Source organism: Giraffa tippelskirchi, chromosome 5 (assembly GCF_054371585.1).
Source record: "Giraffa tippelskirchi isolate mGirTip1 chromosome 5, T2T-mGirTip1v1.2.pri, whole genome shotgun sequence".
Classification (NCBI taxonomy): domain Eukaryota; kingdom Metazoa; phylum Chordata; class Mammalia; order Artiodactyla; family Giraffidae; genus Giraffa; species Giraffa tippelskirchi.
In genome coordinates this window covers 94,677,759-94,692,772 of record NC_137279.1, presented here as the reverse complement: position 1 = coordinate 94,692,772, position 15,014 = coordinate 94,677,759, and the positions used below count along the sequence as shown (strand labels likewise).

At 41.7% G+C, this 15,014-nt stretch overlaps 1 protein-coding gene across 4 annotated transcripts in view; it reads left to right on the top strand.

Moving 5' to 3' along the window:
• Window positions 1-15,014, top strand: part of TDRD10 (tudor domain containing 10) — a 63,718-nt gene that overhangs the window by 1,749 nt on the left and 46,955 nt on the right. For 3 of the 4 annotated variants that reach the window (XM_081494665.1, XM_081494664.1, XM_081494666.1), the window contains exons 2-3: window positions 4,094-4,173; window positions 5,121-5,179. In XM_081494665.1, coding sequence (XP_081350791.1) covers window positions 4,094-4,173; window positions 5,121-5,179 — 139 coding nt within the window. Of the gene's footprint in view, window positions 1-3,516; window positions 3,546-4,093; window positions 4,174-5,120; window positions 5,180-15,014 lie in introns of all 4 variants that reach the window. The other variant, XM_081494667.1, reaches the window with a different exon arrangement.

Here is a 15,014-nt window from a genome sequence, read left to right as displayed (position 1 = left end):
ACAAACCGTGGAGACTGAATGGACTCTCAGACTACCTGGTTGTGGCCTCCGAGCCTCCAGGACTTCGTTTGTACAGTGGGGTGATAATGACAAGTTCTGAGAATTTCCGTGAGGATTAAGTGAGACTGTGCATTAGCCGTTTAGTTAGCATAGCACCTGGCAGGCCCTTAAAAGCATCCTTGAAAGATTTATGCTGGGCCCTTGCTTGGAAGTATTGTTGCCTGCCCTGTTCCAGAAGCCCATAGACTTCCAGGGATTACCAGGAATTAGGGAGTAACACCTGTAGCCTGATTCTGCCCACAAACCTTTCTGTTTTTATTCATCAATACTTAAGCCTTTGAATTATCTTAATCACTGTTAACTCTATTTAAATTTAGTTGCTACTAGAGCAGTTTCTTTCTACAGCTGCAAACAATTCAAAGCAGAGTTACTACATTCTTTTAAAATTTAACGTTTTAATTTTTGTTTCTCCTGAAGTAAAGAAAAAAATTCCTTCAGAATGATTTTGAAAAAACCAAGGCTTTGAAGTCACAGACCTGAATTACCTCAGTATCTTATAACCTTAATCAAATCATCTGATGCCCTTTTGCTTTTTGACCTTCCCATCAGTAAAATGGGACAGTATTACTCTGAAGCATCATAGAAAAGTGCCAATGAAATCTAAAAATAAGCACAGTGGTTGCCATTTATTGAGCTCTTAATTCATGGCAAGTGCTTTAAGTGCTTTATCTCACTTCACCCTTGTGATCTATGACATTGGTGTTTATTTATTTTATAGCTAATTTACAATGTTGTGTTAATTACTGCTGTGCAACAAACTGGTTCAGTTATACATATGTATTCTTTTTTGAAATATTCTTTTCCATTATAATTTATTGAATGTAATTCCCTGTGCTATACAGTTCAACCTTGTTGATTATCCATTGTATGTATAAAAGCTTACATTTGCTAACCCTGACCTCCCTATGTCCATGATTCTGTTTCTGTTTCATAGGTAGGTTCATTTGTGTCATATTTTAGATTCTGCATATTAGTGATACCCTATGGTATTTGTCATTCTCCTTCTGCTTACTTCACTTAATGGGATACTCTCCAGTTGTATCCATGTTGTTGCAAATGGCATTATTTCGTTCTTTTTAATGGCTGAGTAGTACTCCAGTGTATATATGTACCACATCTTTTTTATTTGTTCATCTGTCTATGGACATTTAGGATGTTTCCATGTCTTGGCTATTGTGAATAGTGCTGCTGTGAACACAAGGGTGCCTGTATCTTTTTGAATTATAGTTTTGTCTAGATATATGCTCTGGAATAGGGTTTCTGGATCGTGGTAATTATATTTTTAGTTTTCTGATGAGCCTCCGTATTGTTTTCCACAGTGTCTATACCAACTTACAGTCCCACCAGTGTAGGAGGGTTTCCTTTTCACCACACCCTCTCCAGCATTTGTTATTTGTAGACTTCTAAAAATTCATTTATTTATTTTTATTTTTAACTGCACTGGGTTTTCGTTGCTGGGCATAGTAGACTTTTTCTAGTTGCAGTGAATGGGGGCTAGTCTCCAGCTGTGGTACATGGGCTTCTCATTGCAGTGGCTTCTCTTGTTGTGGCACACAGACTTAGTTGCCCCACGGCATGTGGGATCTTCCTGGACCAGGGATCAAACCTGTGTCCCCTGCATTGGCAGGTGGATTCTTAACTGCTGGACCACCAGGGAAGTCCTGGTTATTTGTGGACTTTTTGATGATGGCCATTCTGACTGGTGTGAGATGGTACCTCATTGTAGTTTTGATTTGCATTTCTCTAGTAATTAGTGAGATGGAGCATCTTTTCATGTGCTGGCATAGGTGTTGTGATTCCCATTTGACAGGTAAGGCATGCCCAAGGTCGCTGGGGTGCACCCAGCTGCATCTGTCTTAACTCCACAGGTGGCCGCTGTGCAGAGGCAGCTGTGGTTTTAAAGTTGCTCCTAGTACCTGTGTTTTCTATTTGCTGTCATAACAAATCACCACTTGTTTAGTGGGTTTAACAACAACCTACAATTCTGTTCCTCAGAAGCCTGACACACGTGTCACCGGGCTAAAATCAAGGTGTCAAGAGGGCTGTATTCTTTCTGGAAGCCTCCGAGGAGAATCCGTTTTCTTGCCTTTTTCAGCTTCTAGAGGCCATCTGTTTTCTCTGGTTCATGGCCCTCTTCCTCTGTCTTCATAGCCAGCAACAGTAGTTTGGTTCTCATATTGCATTGCTTTAATCTTGCTTTTCTTGTCATGTCTGTTTATCTGACTCTCTTCTCTGCCTCCCTATTCCACTTGTAGGGATTCCCGTGATTACATTAGGCCCTTACAGATAATCCCTGTATTTTGAGGTCAGCTGATTAGCGACTTCAATTCCATCTGCAGCTTTATTTCCCCCTTGCCATGTAATGAAACATATTCATAGGTGTGATATTGTGATTCATAATAAATATATATTTGATCTTCGTCTGGTTTCTGTCACTGAGCTTCTAAAATCCTTGGAATTTCCTAAATGAGGAGAGACGGAAAGGTGTCTTTTGTCATGTTGAGGTGACCTTAGCAAGCACCAAGTAACCTAAGGATGGGGGCTGACTGGTTAGGTGGTCAGAATTTACACTCATCTCTCCCACCGCCCCCCACCTCTGGGGAGAGAAGAAGGGCTAATCAGTCATGCCTCCGCCAAGAGGCCTTCATAAAAACCCTAGAGTATGGACTTGGAGAGCTTCTGGGTTGGTGAACACAATAGATCCGGGATCCCCAACCTCCAGGATCTGAGGTGGAGCTCACTTAAGTGCACAATAAGTATAATGTGCCTGAATTGTCCTGAAACCATCCCACCCTCCTGTCCATGGAAAAATTGTCTTCCGTGAAACTGGTCCCTGGTGCCAAAAAGGTTAGGGACTGCTGCTGTAGCAATTTGGGGACAGTGGTGCACCTGGAGAGCATGGAAACTCTTTGCCCTTTCCCTATACCTTGCCCTGTGTATCTCTTCCATCTGCTACTCCTGAGTTACATCCTTTTAAAATAAATGGTAATCTAGTAAGGAGGATGTTTCTCTGATATGTAAGCCACTCTAGCAAATTGATGGAACCCAAGAAGAGGTCGTGGGAACCTCCGGTCTATAACTGGTCAGTCAGAAGCACAGGTGACCACCTGGGTTTGCAGGCGACCAACATCTGAAGGAGTGGGGAGGGAAGTTGGCAGTCCTGTGGTACTGATCCCTTAATCTGTGAAACTGATGCTGTCTCTGGGTAGATAGTGTCAGAATCGAGTTGAATTTTAGGCCACCCAGCTGGTGTCGGAGCATCACTTGATGGTGTGGGAAAACTGCTCCCCTTACATTAGAATTGGTGACCAGAACCCTTAACAGGTCTTGGGGATTAGGATGTGGACCACTTTGCTGGGGGTGGGGACATTATTCTGCCTGCCACGGTACCTATTTGGCAATGTGGTGGTGACTGATCTGGCATTCCTCTAAAACTGTGGCTGGTTGGCTTTGCAGGAGATCCGGTTGGAAAGAAACTGCAGCATGTAAGTTGCTTCCTTTTGCTGATAAACAGGCCTCCTTCCACCCCACAGCCTTCTCTTCCTCCTCCACCTGCCTTGTCCTGCCCAGAGTTTAGGAGTCAATCTCAGCATTTCTTGCCTGTTAATTTGGACCGTCATGCTTATGCTCAGTCACTTCAGTTCTGTCCAACTCTTTGCAACCTCACGGACTGTAGCCTGCCAGGCTCCTCTGTCCATGGGGATTTTTCGGGCAAGAATACTGGAGTGGGTTTCCATTTCCTTTACCAGGAGATCTTCCCGACTCAGGGCTCGAACCCACATCTCCTGTGTCTCCTACATTGCGGGTGGATTCTTTACTGCTGAGCTACTGGGGAATCTGCTTTAACTATTAAGGATTAAAAAAGTCCAGTGGAAGGCTTCCTGGCTTGGAACCGGAGTCTGGAAGGAGGAAGGGAAACCCTCTGTAGGGAAGAGAGTATGGAGGCTTATGCAAGGCCCTGCTTGTTATGCCCAAACTCCTTTCGTTGGAGTTTGGCCTTGGGAGGTGCAATGCTAAGTCCTGCATTTGACAGGTCCTGGAGCAGCAGTGACTTCCGACCCTCTGCAAAAGTATTTGGGGAGAATGGCGTGTTGGAGGAGCAGAAATCTCCAAGTGAGTTAGCCTGGTGGGGTGGTGGTTGGTGCTGGGACTCTCAGACTGTAACCTGGATCCCAGTTAATCTACTCAATTTCTGTTCAAGCATGAAACCTGGCCTCCACCTAATCTGTCCTTGCTCTAGTCAGCCCCCACATTTCTTTTCACATGGTGGACATGTCGCCCTACCACCCACCGTGCGCACAGACCCTCAGTCACTGTCTCATCGGCTGCTTCTAACCCCATACTCTAATCCTTGCCTCTTTGCATTTCACCCTCCACCATCTCCAAAGTGACACCGCTCTAAAACACAGATGTGTTGATATCAGCTCTCTGATTAAACCCTTCACCTCCTCTCACAGCCAGTGGGTTCCCCTGAGACTGCTGTGGGCAGCAGTCAGTGATTTCAGCAGTTGGCCTGGTCTGCCTTTCTTGCCCCTGCTTTTTCTGCTCACCCACATGCAGCGTTTGGTCTAGCTATTCCCCACCCCATGAAAACTCCCAAACAAGCCGGGCCTTTTCCTGTGTCCATGCCTTTGCATGTGCTGTGCCCTCTGCCTGGATTCTCTTCCACCTCCCTCCTGCATTAATCCCCTTCCTTACCTCCTTCAGCTGACTGTTAACTTTGAAACTTCATTAATATCCTATTGAAAGCACTGGATTCCTGGTGTGCTAATGACTTGTTGTCCTCTCTGCCTCTCCTGCCCCAGAGATTGCATTCCTGCCTTGAATTCAGTGATATCCAAGGCCAGTGCTTAACTCGGGACCACTCCCATAATACTGACAAGTGTTTGCTGACCCGCTGAATGCTATTTAACTATTTTCTGTTCATGGAGGAGTAATGTTTGAAGGGGAATGTGTGCGTATGTTTTAACATTGAGAAAAATGCGTCGTTTATCTTATATTCTAACTCCTCTAACTCTTCCAACCTTACACCTGCCTTTTTCTTTTTTTTGCTATTTTAGAATTCAAGAAAAGAGAGACAGAGGTGTACGTTGGCAATCTCCCGCTGGATATCTCTGAGGTATGCCTCACTCTGTGCGTGGTTGCCTCTCATCTTCTTTGGCTTCCCCCATATGACCTAAACCTGCCAGTAAGAATTTTAGCAGTTTTAAAAGGTATTTTAGAGCTAGGAATATGCAAGCAGTCACTAGTCAGTGACTAGGCTGACCAGCTCATAGTCAGCTCACAGTTTGCCCTGGGCTTTCCCAGTTTTAGCATGAAGCATCCTGCACCCAGCCATCCATGTAGACCTGGGTGGGTGGCCAACCTCCTCATCACTTGGAATGGAAGGCTGCAGTAAGGCCACTTCCCTTTGGGAAGGGGGCCTTATGAGGGTTCAATTGCCAATCCTTTGATCATAGGGAGCTATAGGGTCTCAGTCAAAAAACTATGCTCATTTCACTTTGAAATGAACCAGTTCAGTTAGTTAGCTGTGTGTTCAGAGAGTAGAATATAAACAGCCATATTTGACCCCAGAAATCTTCCTGTCTATTTGGGGAAACCAGACCACCAAACCTGAAATAATTATAGAACAACATAAATATTTAAAATTTGTAATAAGTACATTTGAACTACCAATGAAAAGAGAATGAAAGTGTAATCTCCTGATTTGAGGCATCCCCTGGCTTTTTTTTTCTTTGGAGCATTGAAAATTTTTCACATTATGCAAAATAATGTGCCCAAGGCACTCTCAGCATGCTGAAAAATAAAGTATGCTCAAACTCAGTCTTAGATGAAGCATGAGAGAAACTGACTTTTGTGGAGTCCCTGCTGCATGTCAGACATCTTTCAAAAATGTCCTGGTCTCGTGCCCGCTTGCCAATTAGCTAAACTCAATCTTCTCTGCCCAAGTTGTACTTTATTCCTTTTATACTGTTACTATATTTTAATTATCAGATATATTCCAGGAACTAGGCTAAATCCTTCATTAGTGTGGTTTTATTAAATTCTCATAATAGCTCTGCGTGGTGGGTGGTATCTCCATCTTGAAGATGAGTCAGACGAGGCTCTACGAGGTCCTCCTTAGCCAAATACACAGACTCAGGGAGTGGTCAGCCGGGAGTTGAGTCCATGTCCACTGCCTGCAAGTACCAAACCACATAATATATAAGATGTGTAAATAACTCACCATAAAAAGAGATGGACCTATTAGATTTTTATCTGACAAAGAGAGAAGAAAATGGTATTGGAGCACAGAGAATGAAGTAATTCATTTTGACCCAGTGAGTTAAATCTTGTTGAGTCAAAATGGATGTATTGGGGGATGCTTGGCATCCGAGGGAAGGGAGTATTGGGACTGATTCCCCTTCCCCTTGGCAGGCTGGTACAACCCGTTACTTGACAGTGAGATGAAGGCAGGAGCCCTGCAGTAGTTGGTGCAGTGGTCTGGGGCAGGCGAAGCGCTGAGCGGCTCTGCCTCCTCTCAGCAGTGGATCCTGTTTCACAGCCAGGCCCGAGGGGCTTGCTTGGTCATGCTGACCCATACTGTGGTATAAGGCACCTTTGGTCCTTGCCCACTTCACTAGAAAGCAACAGCCTTCCCTACAGTGGTTTCTTCCAACGTACAAACAGAGACCAGCCTCCTAGGAGAGGAAACACTTGAGCTAAAGAAGTGGGATTTTAAAAAGAAATGTCTGATTTTTTTCATTAATGACTGCCTTGTCGAGAACTGTGGAGTGAGTGTCTGAGGCTTTTACCTTCTTGCACACCAACAGATTAGCCTGCAGCAGTTTCATGGTTGTTGGTAGAAGATGAAAGTCTTGGATCAGAGATGACAGATGAATTATTACTCATAACAATAATAGTAGCTAGCATTTTACTTTATTCAGTTCAGTTGCTCAGTTGTGTCCAACTCTTTGCGACCCCATGAACCGCAGCACGCCAGGCCTCCCTGTCCATCACCAACTCCTTGAGTCCACCCAAACCCATGTCCATCGAGTCAGTAATGCCATACAGCCACCTCATCCTTTGTCGTCCCCTTCTCCTCCTGCCCTCAATCTTTCCCAGCAATCAGGGTCTTTTCCAGTGAGTCAACTCTTCACATGAGGTGGCCAAAGTATTGGAGTTTCAGCCTCAACATCAGTCCTTCCAATGAACTGATCTCCTTTAGGATGGACTGGTTGGATCTCCTTGCAGTCCAAGGGACTCTCAAGAGTCTTCTCCAACACCACAGTTCAAAAGCAGCAATTCTTCAGCACTCAGCTTTCTTTATAGTCCAACTCTCACATCCATACATGACCACTGGAAAAACCATAGCCTTGACTAGATGGACCTTTGTTGGCAAAGTAATGTCTCTGCTTTTTAATATGCTATCTAGGTTGGTCATAACTTTCCTTCCAAGGAGTAAGCGTCTTTTAATTTCATTGCTGCAGTCACCATCTGCAGTGATTTTGGAGCCCAAAAAAATAAAGTCAGCCACTCTTTCCACTGTTTCCTCATCTATCTGCCATGAAGTGATGGGACTGAATGCCATGATCTTAGTTTTCTGAACATTGAGCTTTAAGCCAACATTTTCACTCTGCTCTTTCACTTTCATCAAGAGGCTCTTTAGTTCTTCTTCACTTTCTGCCATAAGGGTGGTGTCATCTGCATATCTGAGGTTATTGATATTTCTCCCGGCAATCTTGATTCTAGCTTGTGCTTCATCCAGCCCAGCGTTTCTCATGATGTACTCTGCATATAAGTTAAAAAAGCAGGGTGACAATATACAGCCTTGACAGACTCCTTTTCCCATTTGGAACCAGTCTGTTCCATGTCCAGTTCTAACTGTTGCTTCCTGACCTGTATAAAGGTTTCTCAAGAGGCAGGTCAGGTGGTCTGGTATTCCCATCTCTTGCAGAATTTTGCACAGTTTATTGTGGTCCACGTAGTCAAAGGCTTTGGCATAGTCAATAAAGCAGAAATAGATGTTTTTCTGGAACTCTCTTGCCTTTTTGATGATCCAGCGGATGTTGGCAATTTGATCTCTGGTTCCTCTGCCTTTTCTAAAACCAGCTTGAACATCTGGAAGTTCACGGTTCACGTATTGCTGAAGCCTGGCTTGGAGAATTTTGAGCATTACTTTACTAGCGTGTGAGATGAGTGCAATTGTGCGGTAGTTGGAGCATTCTTTGGCATTGCCTTTCTTTGGGATTGGAATGAACACTGACCTTTTCCAGTCCTGTGGCCACTGCTGAGTTTTCCAGATTTGCCGGCATATTGAGTGCAGCACTTTCACAGCATCATCTTTGAGGATTTGAAATAGCTCAACTGGAATTCCATCACCTCCACTAGCTTTGTTCGTAGAGATGCTTTCTAAGGCCCACTTGACTTCACATTCCAGGATGTCTGGCTCTAGGTGAGTGATCACACCATCGTGATTATGTGGGTCGTGAAGATCTTTTTTGTACAGTTCTTCTGTGTATTCTTGCTACCTCTTCTTAATATCTTCTGCTTCTGTTAGGTCCCTACCATTTCTGTCCTTTATTGAGCCCATCTTTGCATGAAATGTTCCCTTGGTATCTCTAATTTTCTTGAAGAGATCGCTAGTCTTTCCCATTCTATTGTTTTCCTCTATTTCTTTGCATTTACTTTATTAACATTTCTTTTTTTATTGAGATATAAATCACATACAAAAAATTTGCTATTTTAATGCATACAATTCAGTGGTTTTTAATATATTCGCAAGGTTGCACAGCCATCACCATTAATTCCAGAATATTTTCATCACCTCGCAAGTAAATCTCATAATCATTAGCAGTGCCACCTCCTCCTGTCTCCCTCCAGCCCCTGGAAGCCACTAATCTACTTTCTGTCTCTATGGATTTGCCTATTCTAGATATTTTATGTAAATAAAGTCATACAATGTCTTTCCCTTTGCAGAATGTTTTCAGGGTTCATACATTTTATAGCATGTCTCAGTACTTCATTCCTTTTTATGACTACAGTATTTATATGGATACATATCACAGTTTGTTTATCCATTTATCACTGGACATTTGACCTGTTTCCACCTTTTGGCTTTTGTGAAAAATCTTATCTGAACATGGGTGTGTGAGTTTCTGTGTAAATGTATGTTCCAGTTGTCTTGGGTATATACCTAAGAGTGAAATTATTGGGTCACATGATAGCTCTGTGCCAAACTGTTTTCCAAAACAGCTGTACCATTTCACATTCATACTAACAATGTGTGGGGATTCCAATTTCTCCACTTCCTGGCCCAAAACTATTATTGTCTGTCTTTTTGATTCTTGCCATCTAGTAGATGTGAAGCGGTATCTCATTGTGGTTTTGATTTGTGTTCTCATAGTAATTAATGAGCATCTTTTCATGTGTTTATTGTCTCTTTGTATATATCTTCTTTGGAGAAATATTTTTTAGATCCTTTACCCAGTTTAAAATCAGTTCATCTTTTTTATTATTGAGTTGTAAGAGTTCTTTATATATTCTGGATACAGGTCTCTTATCAGATACATGATTTGTAAATATTTTCTCCCATCAGTTGTGTTTTATTTTGTCTGTAGTATCCTTTGAAACACAAACGTTCAATTTTGATGCATTCCAATTTTCCATTTTTTTCTTTGGTTGCTTTAGGTGCCATATCTAAGAACTCGCTGCCTAATCCAAGGTCACAAAGATTTACATGTATTCATTCTTCTAAGAGTTTTGTAGTTTTTACTCTTATATTTAGGTCTGTAATCCTTTTTTAATTTATTCTTGCATGTGGTTTGAGGTCAAGGTCAATTTCATTCTTTTGCATGTGGATATCCAGTTACCCCAGCATCATTTGTTAAAAAGATTATTTTTTCCCCTCTGAATTATTTTGGCCCCCTTGTTGCAAATCCATTGACCGTAAATGTAGCAGTTTATTTCTGGAGTCTCATTCTATTCCATTGATTTGTATGTCTATCCTTATGCCAGTACTGCACTTGTGTATTGTAGCTTTGTAGTAAGTTTTGAAATTGATCTCACAGTTAACTCTTGAACCCAGTGGTTTGCATTCTCCCCTCACCAGTTTTCTGAAACTGGTCTTGCTGAGTGTATGAGTAACCTTCATGAAGCCAAATGGATTTAAAATCTTCAGATGCCTCTGTTTCCTTAATTATGATAGATTGGGTAACCTCAAAGCCCTCTCACAAGAAAATACTTGGAAATAGAAGCTAAAATATAAGAAATGCCACTTTTAATTTTTTATTTTGTATTGGGGTATACAGCTGATTAGGGGCTTCCCTGGTGGCTCAGCAGTAAAGAATCTGCCTGCAATGCCACAGACCTGGTTTCCATCCCTGGGTCAGGAAGATCCCTTGGAGGAGGGCATGGCAATCCACTCTAGTACTTTTGCCTAGAGAATCCCATGGACAGAGGAACCTGGCAGTATGCAGTCCTTAGGGTTGCACAGAGTTGGACACGACTGAAGGGACTAAGCAGCAGCAGCAGCAAAGCTTATTAACAAACAACAAAGTTGTGATAAGTTTCAGGTGAACAGCGAAGGGACTCAGCCATACATACATGTACCATTCTCCCCCAAACTCCCCACCCATCCCAACTGCCATATAACACTGAGCAGAGTTCCATGTGCTATACAGTAGGTCCTTGTTGGTTATCTACTTTAAATATGGCAGTGTGTACATATCCATCCCAAACCCCTAATTATCCCTTTCCCTCATCGTCCCCACCCCCACCCTGACCCTGGCAACCACAAGTTTGTTGTCTAAGTCTGTGGGTCTCTGTTTTAAGTTCATTTGTATCATTTCTTTTTAGATTACACATATAAGGGATGTCTTATGATATTTCTCCTCTGTCTGGCTTACAGAGCTGCAATGAACACTGGGGTGTATGTATCCTTTCAGATCATGTTTTTCTCCAGATATATGCCCAGGAGTGGGATTGCAAGGTCACACGGCAGCTCTATTCTTAGTTTTTTAAGGAACCTCCATACTGTTCTCTTGGAGAAGGCGATGGCACCCCACTCCAGTACTCTTGCCTGGAAAATCCCATGGACGGAGGAGCCTGATAGGCTGCAGTCCATGGGGTCTCGAAGAGCTGGACACGACTGAGCGACTTCACTTTCCCTTTTCCCTTTCATACATTGGAGAAGGAGATGGCAACCCACTGCAGTGTTCTTGCCTGGAGAATCCCAGGGACGGGGGAGCCTGATGGGCTGCCATCTATGGGGTCTCACAGACTCAGACACGACTAAAACGACTTAGCAGCAGCAGCACCATACTGTTCTCTATAGTGGCTGTATCAATTTACATTCCAACCAACAGTGTAGAAGGGTTCCCTTCTCTCCATACCCACCAGCATTTATTATTTGTGGATTTTTTGATGATAGACTTTCTGTCTGGTGTGAAGTGATATCTCATTGTAGTTTTGATTTGCAAAACTACAATGTGTCCGACTCTTTGTGACCCCATGGACTGTAGCCCCACCAGGCTCCCCTGTCCATGGAATTCTCCAAGCAAGAATACTGGAGTGGGTAGCCACTCCCTTCTCCAGGGGATCTTCCCAACCCAGGGATCGAACCTGGATCTCCTGCATTGAAGGTAGACTTTTTTACCATCTGAGCCACCAGGAAAACCCCAATAATTAGAGATGTTGAACATCTTTTCATGTGTCTCTTGAGAAATGCCACTTTAAAATACATAGCTGACTCCTAAGAAAGTAAGGAAAATTAAGAGGGCCCCAAATAAGCAATACTTGAAAACTAGGAGGCTCTGGTCAATTCCCTAGGGTCTGTGCCTACCTCAAAACCTAAAGATTGAATTGGATTATGGCAGCCATGTCAGGATGGGAGATGACACTCGGGGCCTATGTGAGGAGGGGCGTGGTAATCGACACCCCTGCGAAAGCAGGATGGTTGAAGGGCTGGCCCCTCAGTGAAAGTGTGAACCACAAAACTTTGCTTATTGTCCCAGAGTGGTGTTGAGAAAGTTAATCTGACTTGGCCTGGATCTGGGGCTGGTAGGGTAAACAGTCTCCCTAAGGACATATAACAGTAGGCCTGATTTCATGTGAATTGTGGTTTAAATTCATATTACTTACATGGTCTGGGAACCTTCAAGCTAAAGTTTAACTTTTGATAAAGTTAAAAGCCCAGTTCACAGAAAAGCATTTAAACTGTGAGTGGAAGGAAACTTCCAAAATCTGATAAAGAGTATCTACAGAAAATACACAGAAAACATTGTCACTTGGGAAACAGGTATTTTAAAATCAAGAACAAGACGCTAGTGCCTCTATCATTTCTGTTTACCATTTTATGCAATCTCTTAGCTAGAGCAAGTGAGAAAAAAAAGAGGTGTAAGAATTGGAAAGGAAAAAACAAAGTCATTATTTGTAGATGATTGTCTAAGTTGAAGCTCAGAAGACTCTTGGATATGTTAGAATTATTGATAGTTAAGGTGGTTGAATATAAGATAAATATATAAAAGTCAATTGTATTTCTATACAGAGGGAAAAAAAATGCAAAGAGCTAGAAATTAATAAAAGTTGTTCAAGACATACATACAGAAAATTAGGCTTTACTGAAAGACATTAAGAAAGACCTCAACAAAGAGATGGATAAGAAGAATCAGTTTTATGATCCTTAAATGGATATATAGATTCAATGCCATGCTGATCAAAATACCCAAAGGATTTTCAAAGAGCTTGACAAACTGATTCTAAAATTTACATGAAACAGAACATATCCCATGAATAAATGCACCTTTTTTGAAGAGGAAGAATAAGGGAGACAGGAGAGTAAATTTTCCACTATAATAATGATGACCTTGATGTGGATGCATTGCTAGTTGTCAACATATGAAACATAAAAAGTCCAGAAATAGACCTACACGTATATGAAAACTTAGTGTATATAACCAGGTGGCATTGCAGATGAGTTGGGAAAGAAGGGACTATTCAGTAAGCTGGTTCTGAGATGCTTCTTTATTCATACAAGAAAAATGAAATTGGACCTTTACATCATGACATACACTGAATGGATTCTAGATGGATTAAGGACTTAACAATGTATAGCAAATGCAATACTTAGGGACACAACTTTGATAGCTTTCCCTTGGAGATCAGGAACAAGATATGAATACCGGCTATTGCTATTTCTGTCAACATTGTACTGGTGGTCTTGGTCAGTGCAGCAGGCAAGGAAAAAGAAAGACGCAAGAATGGGAAAGGCGGAGATAAGTGTCAGTAGTGCAGGTGATATGATTGTGGTAGTAGAAAATCATGACCAGTTATCTGTATTCCCAGCTTGTACCTTGCCCATGAACTCTGAACTTGTCTATTCAGTTGCCTTGTCCTTATCTCTACTTGGGCAACTAATAGGCATTTCAAACTTAATGTGTCCAGCCTGCTCCTCCCACGGTCTTCCTCATCTCAGTAAGTGGCCCAAAACCTGGGAAATATTCTTGTTTCATATCTCACATGTTTTTCACACTTCACATTCAATCTGTCAGCGGGTATAAAAATACACCTAGAATCAAACAGTCTTTTGCATCAGAAGGGAGGAAGAGAATGGAATATCTCTTTAAATTTGCCAAAACAAACAGTGGAAAGATAAAAAGGGAATAAAGATGGTGACCTCTAGGGGAGGGAAGGAAAAATGATAGGAGGGAGATGGAGGCACAATTTATTTTATTTATTGAAAAAATTTAAATTAATTTTTATTGGAGCACAGTTGCTTTACAATGTTGTGTTAGTTTCTGCTGTACAGCAAAGTGCATCAGCTCTATGTTTACACGTATCCCCTCTTTTTGGAGTGACAGTTTCTGAATTTACCTTGTGTTATTGTTTTGACTTTAAAATATATGAATGTTTTCATAATTAAGAGAATCAAAATGATCTATTAAAAAAGCACTCCCTAAAAACTGAAAACAAACTAGTGATATAATTAGTTTGGTGTCAGAGAATAGAATTATTCAAATTGAATAAGACTGGGAACAAACTAGTGATATAATTAGTGGTGTCAGAGAATATAATTATTCAAATTGACCTTAGAATATGATACTTTGACTGTGTATCCTCAGTAGGATATATTACAAGCATAAAAAGAACTGCAAAGAAGTCTTAAACTTTGCTCAATAATTTTGTTGTCTTTAGTAATCCTGGTATTATTTGAACCTGTTATATATTTAAAGTAGGATATAATAACTAGTATTGTTAGGAATAAAGATTTTCAGCACAAGATAAATAAAAACCGTCTGTAGCTCTATAGGAATTAGAATCCATGATTACAATGATTATTTTCCCTTTCAAAGATGCATGTCTCCTAACTCTGCTGGTTGAAAGACCTTGGTGCTCTTAACAACCCAGTGGCAATAAGATCCTAGATTGCTCACTTTAAATACCATTCTCCACTGAAAGGAACTATACCTTCTTAGATTCCAGGTTTGGAGCTGTTATGTGCCAGAAAGCTGGAAACCTCTCAAAGGCTGTTAGGGTTTGATTGAAGGGAAGGGAGAAGTTGTAGTTAGAGGTGAGGTACTTTTTCCTTGGAGCTGTGTGCTGGGATGTTTACAGATGTAGTGATGAGCTGATGAGGTTTGTTTCAGAACAGCCTAATGGCAGGGAGAGGTATAGATGAAATCAGAGTGTCCCTGAGTTAAGAATTTTTTTTCCGGGCAAGGGTTTACTGGGGACTCGTGTTACAGCACGAAGTAACGAAAACAAGGAACAGGTGCCCTTATTTGCTCCTTTTTTTTTGAATTGAGAATTAAGGCTGATAGGTATATAGGAATTTGTTATACTGTTTTCTGTACATGTTTGAAAGTTTCCAAATAAAAAGACATAAGAACAAGCGAAAAGAGGGTCCTGTGGGCCAAAAATGGGGCAATTCATGTTTCAAAAATACTAATGACTACCTTTGATTAAAACTTACTAGT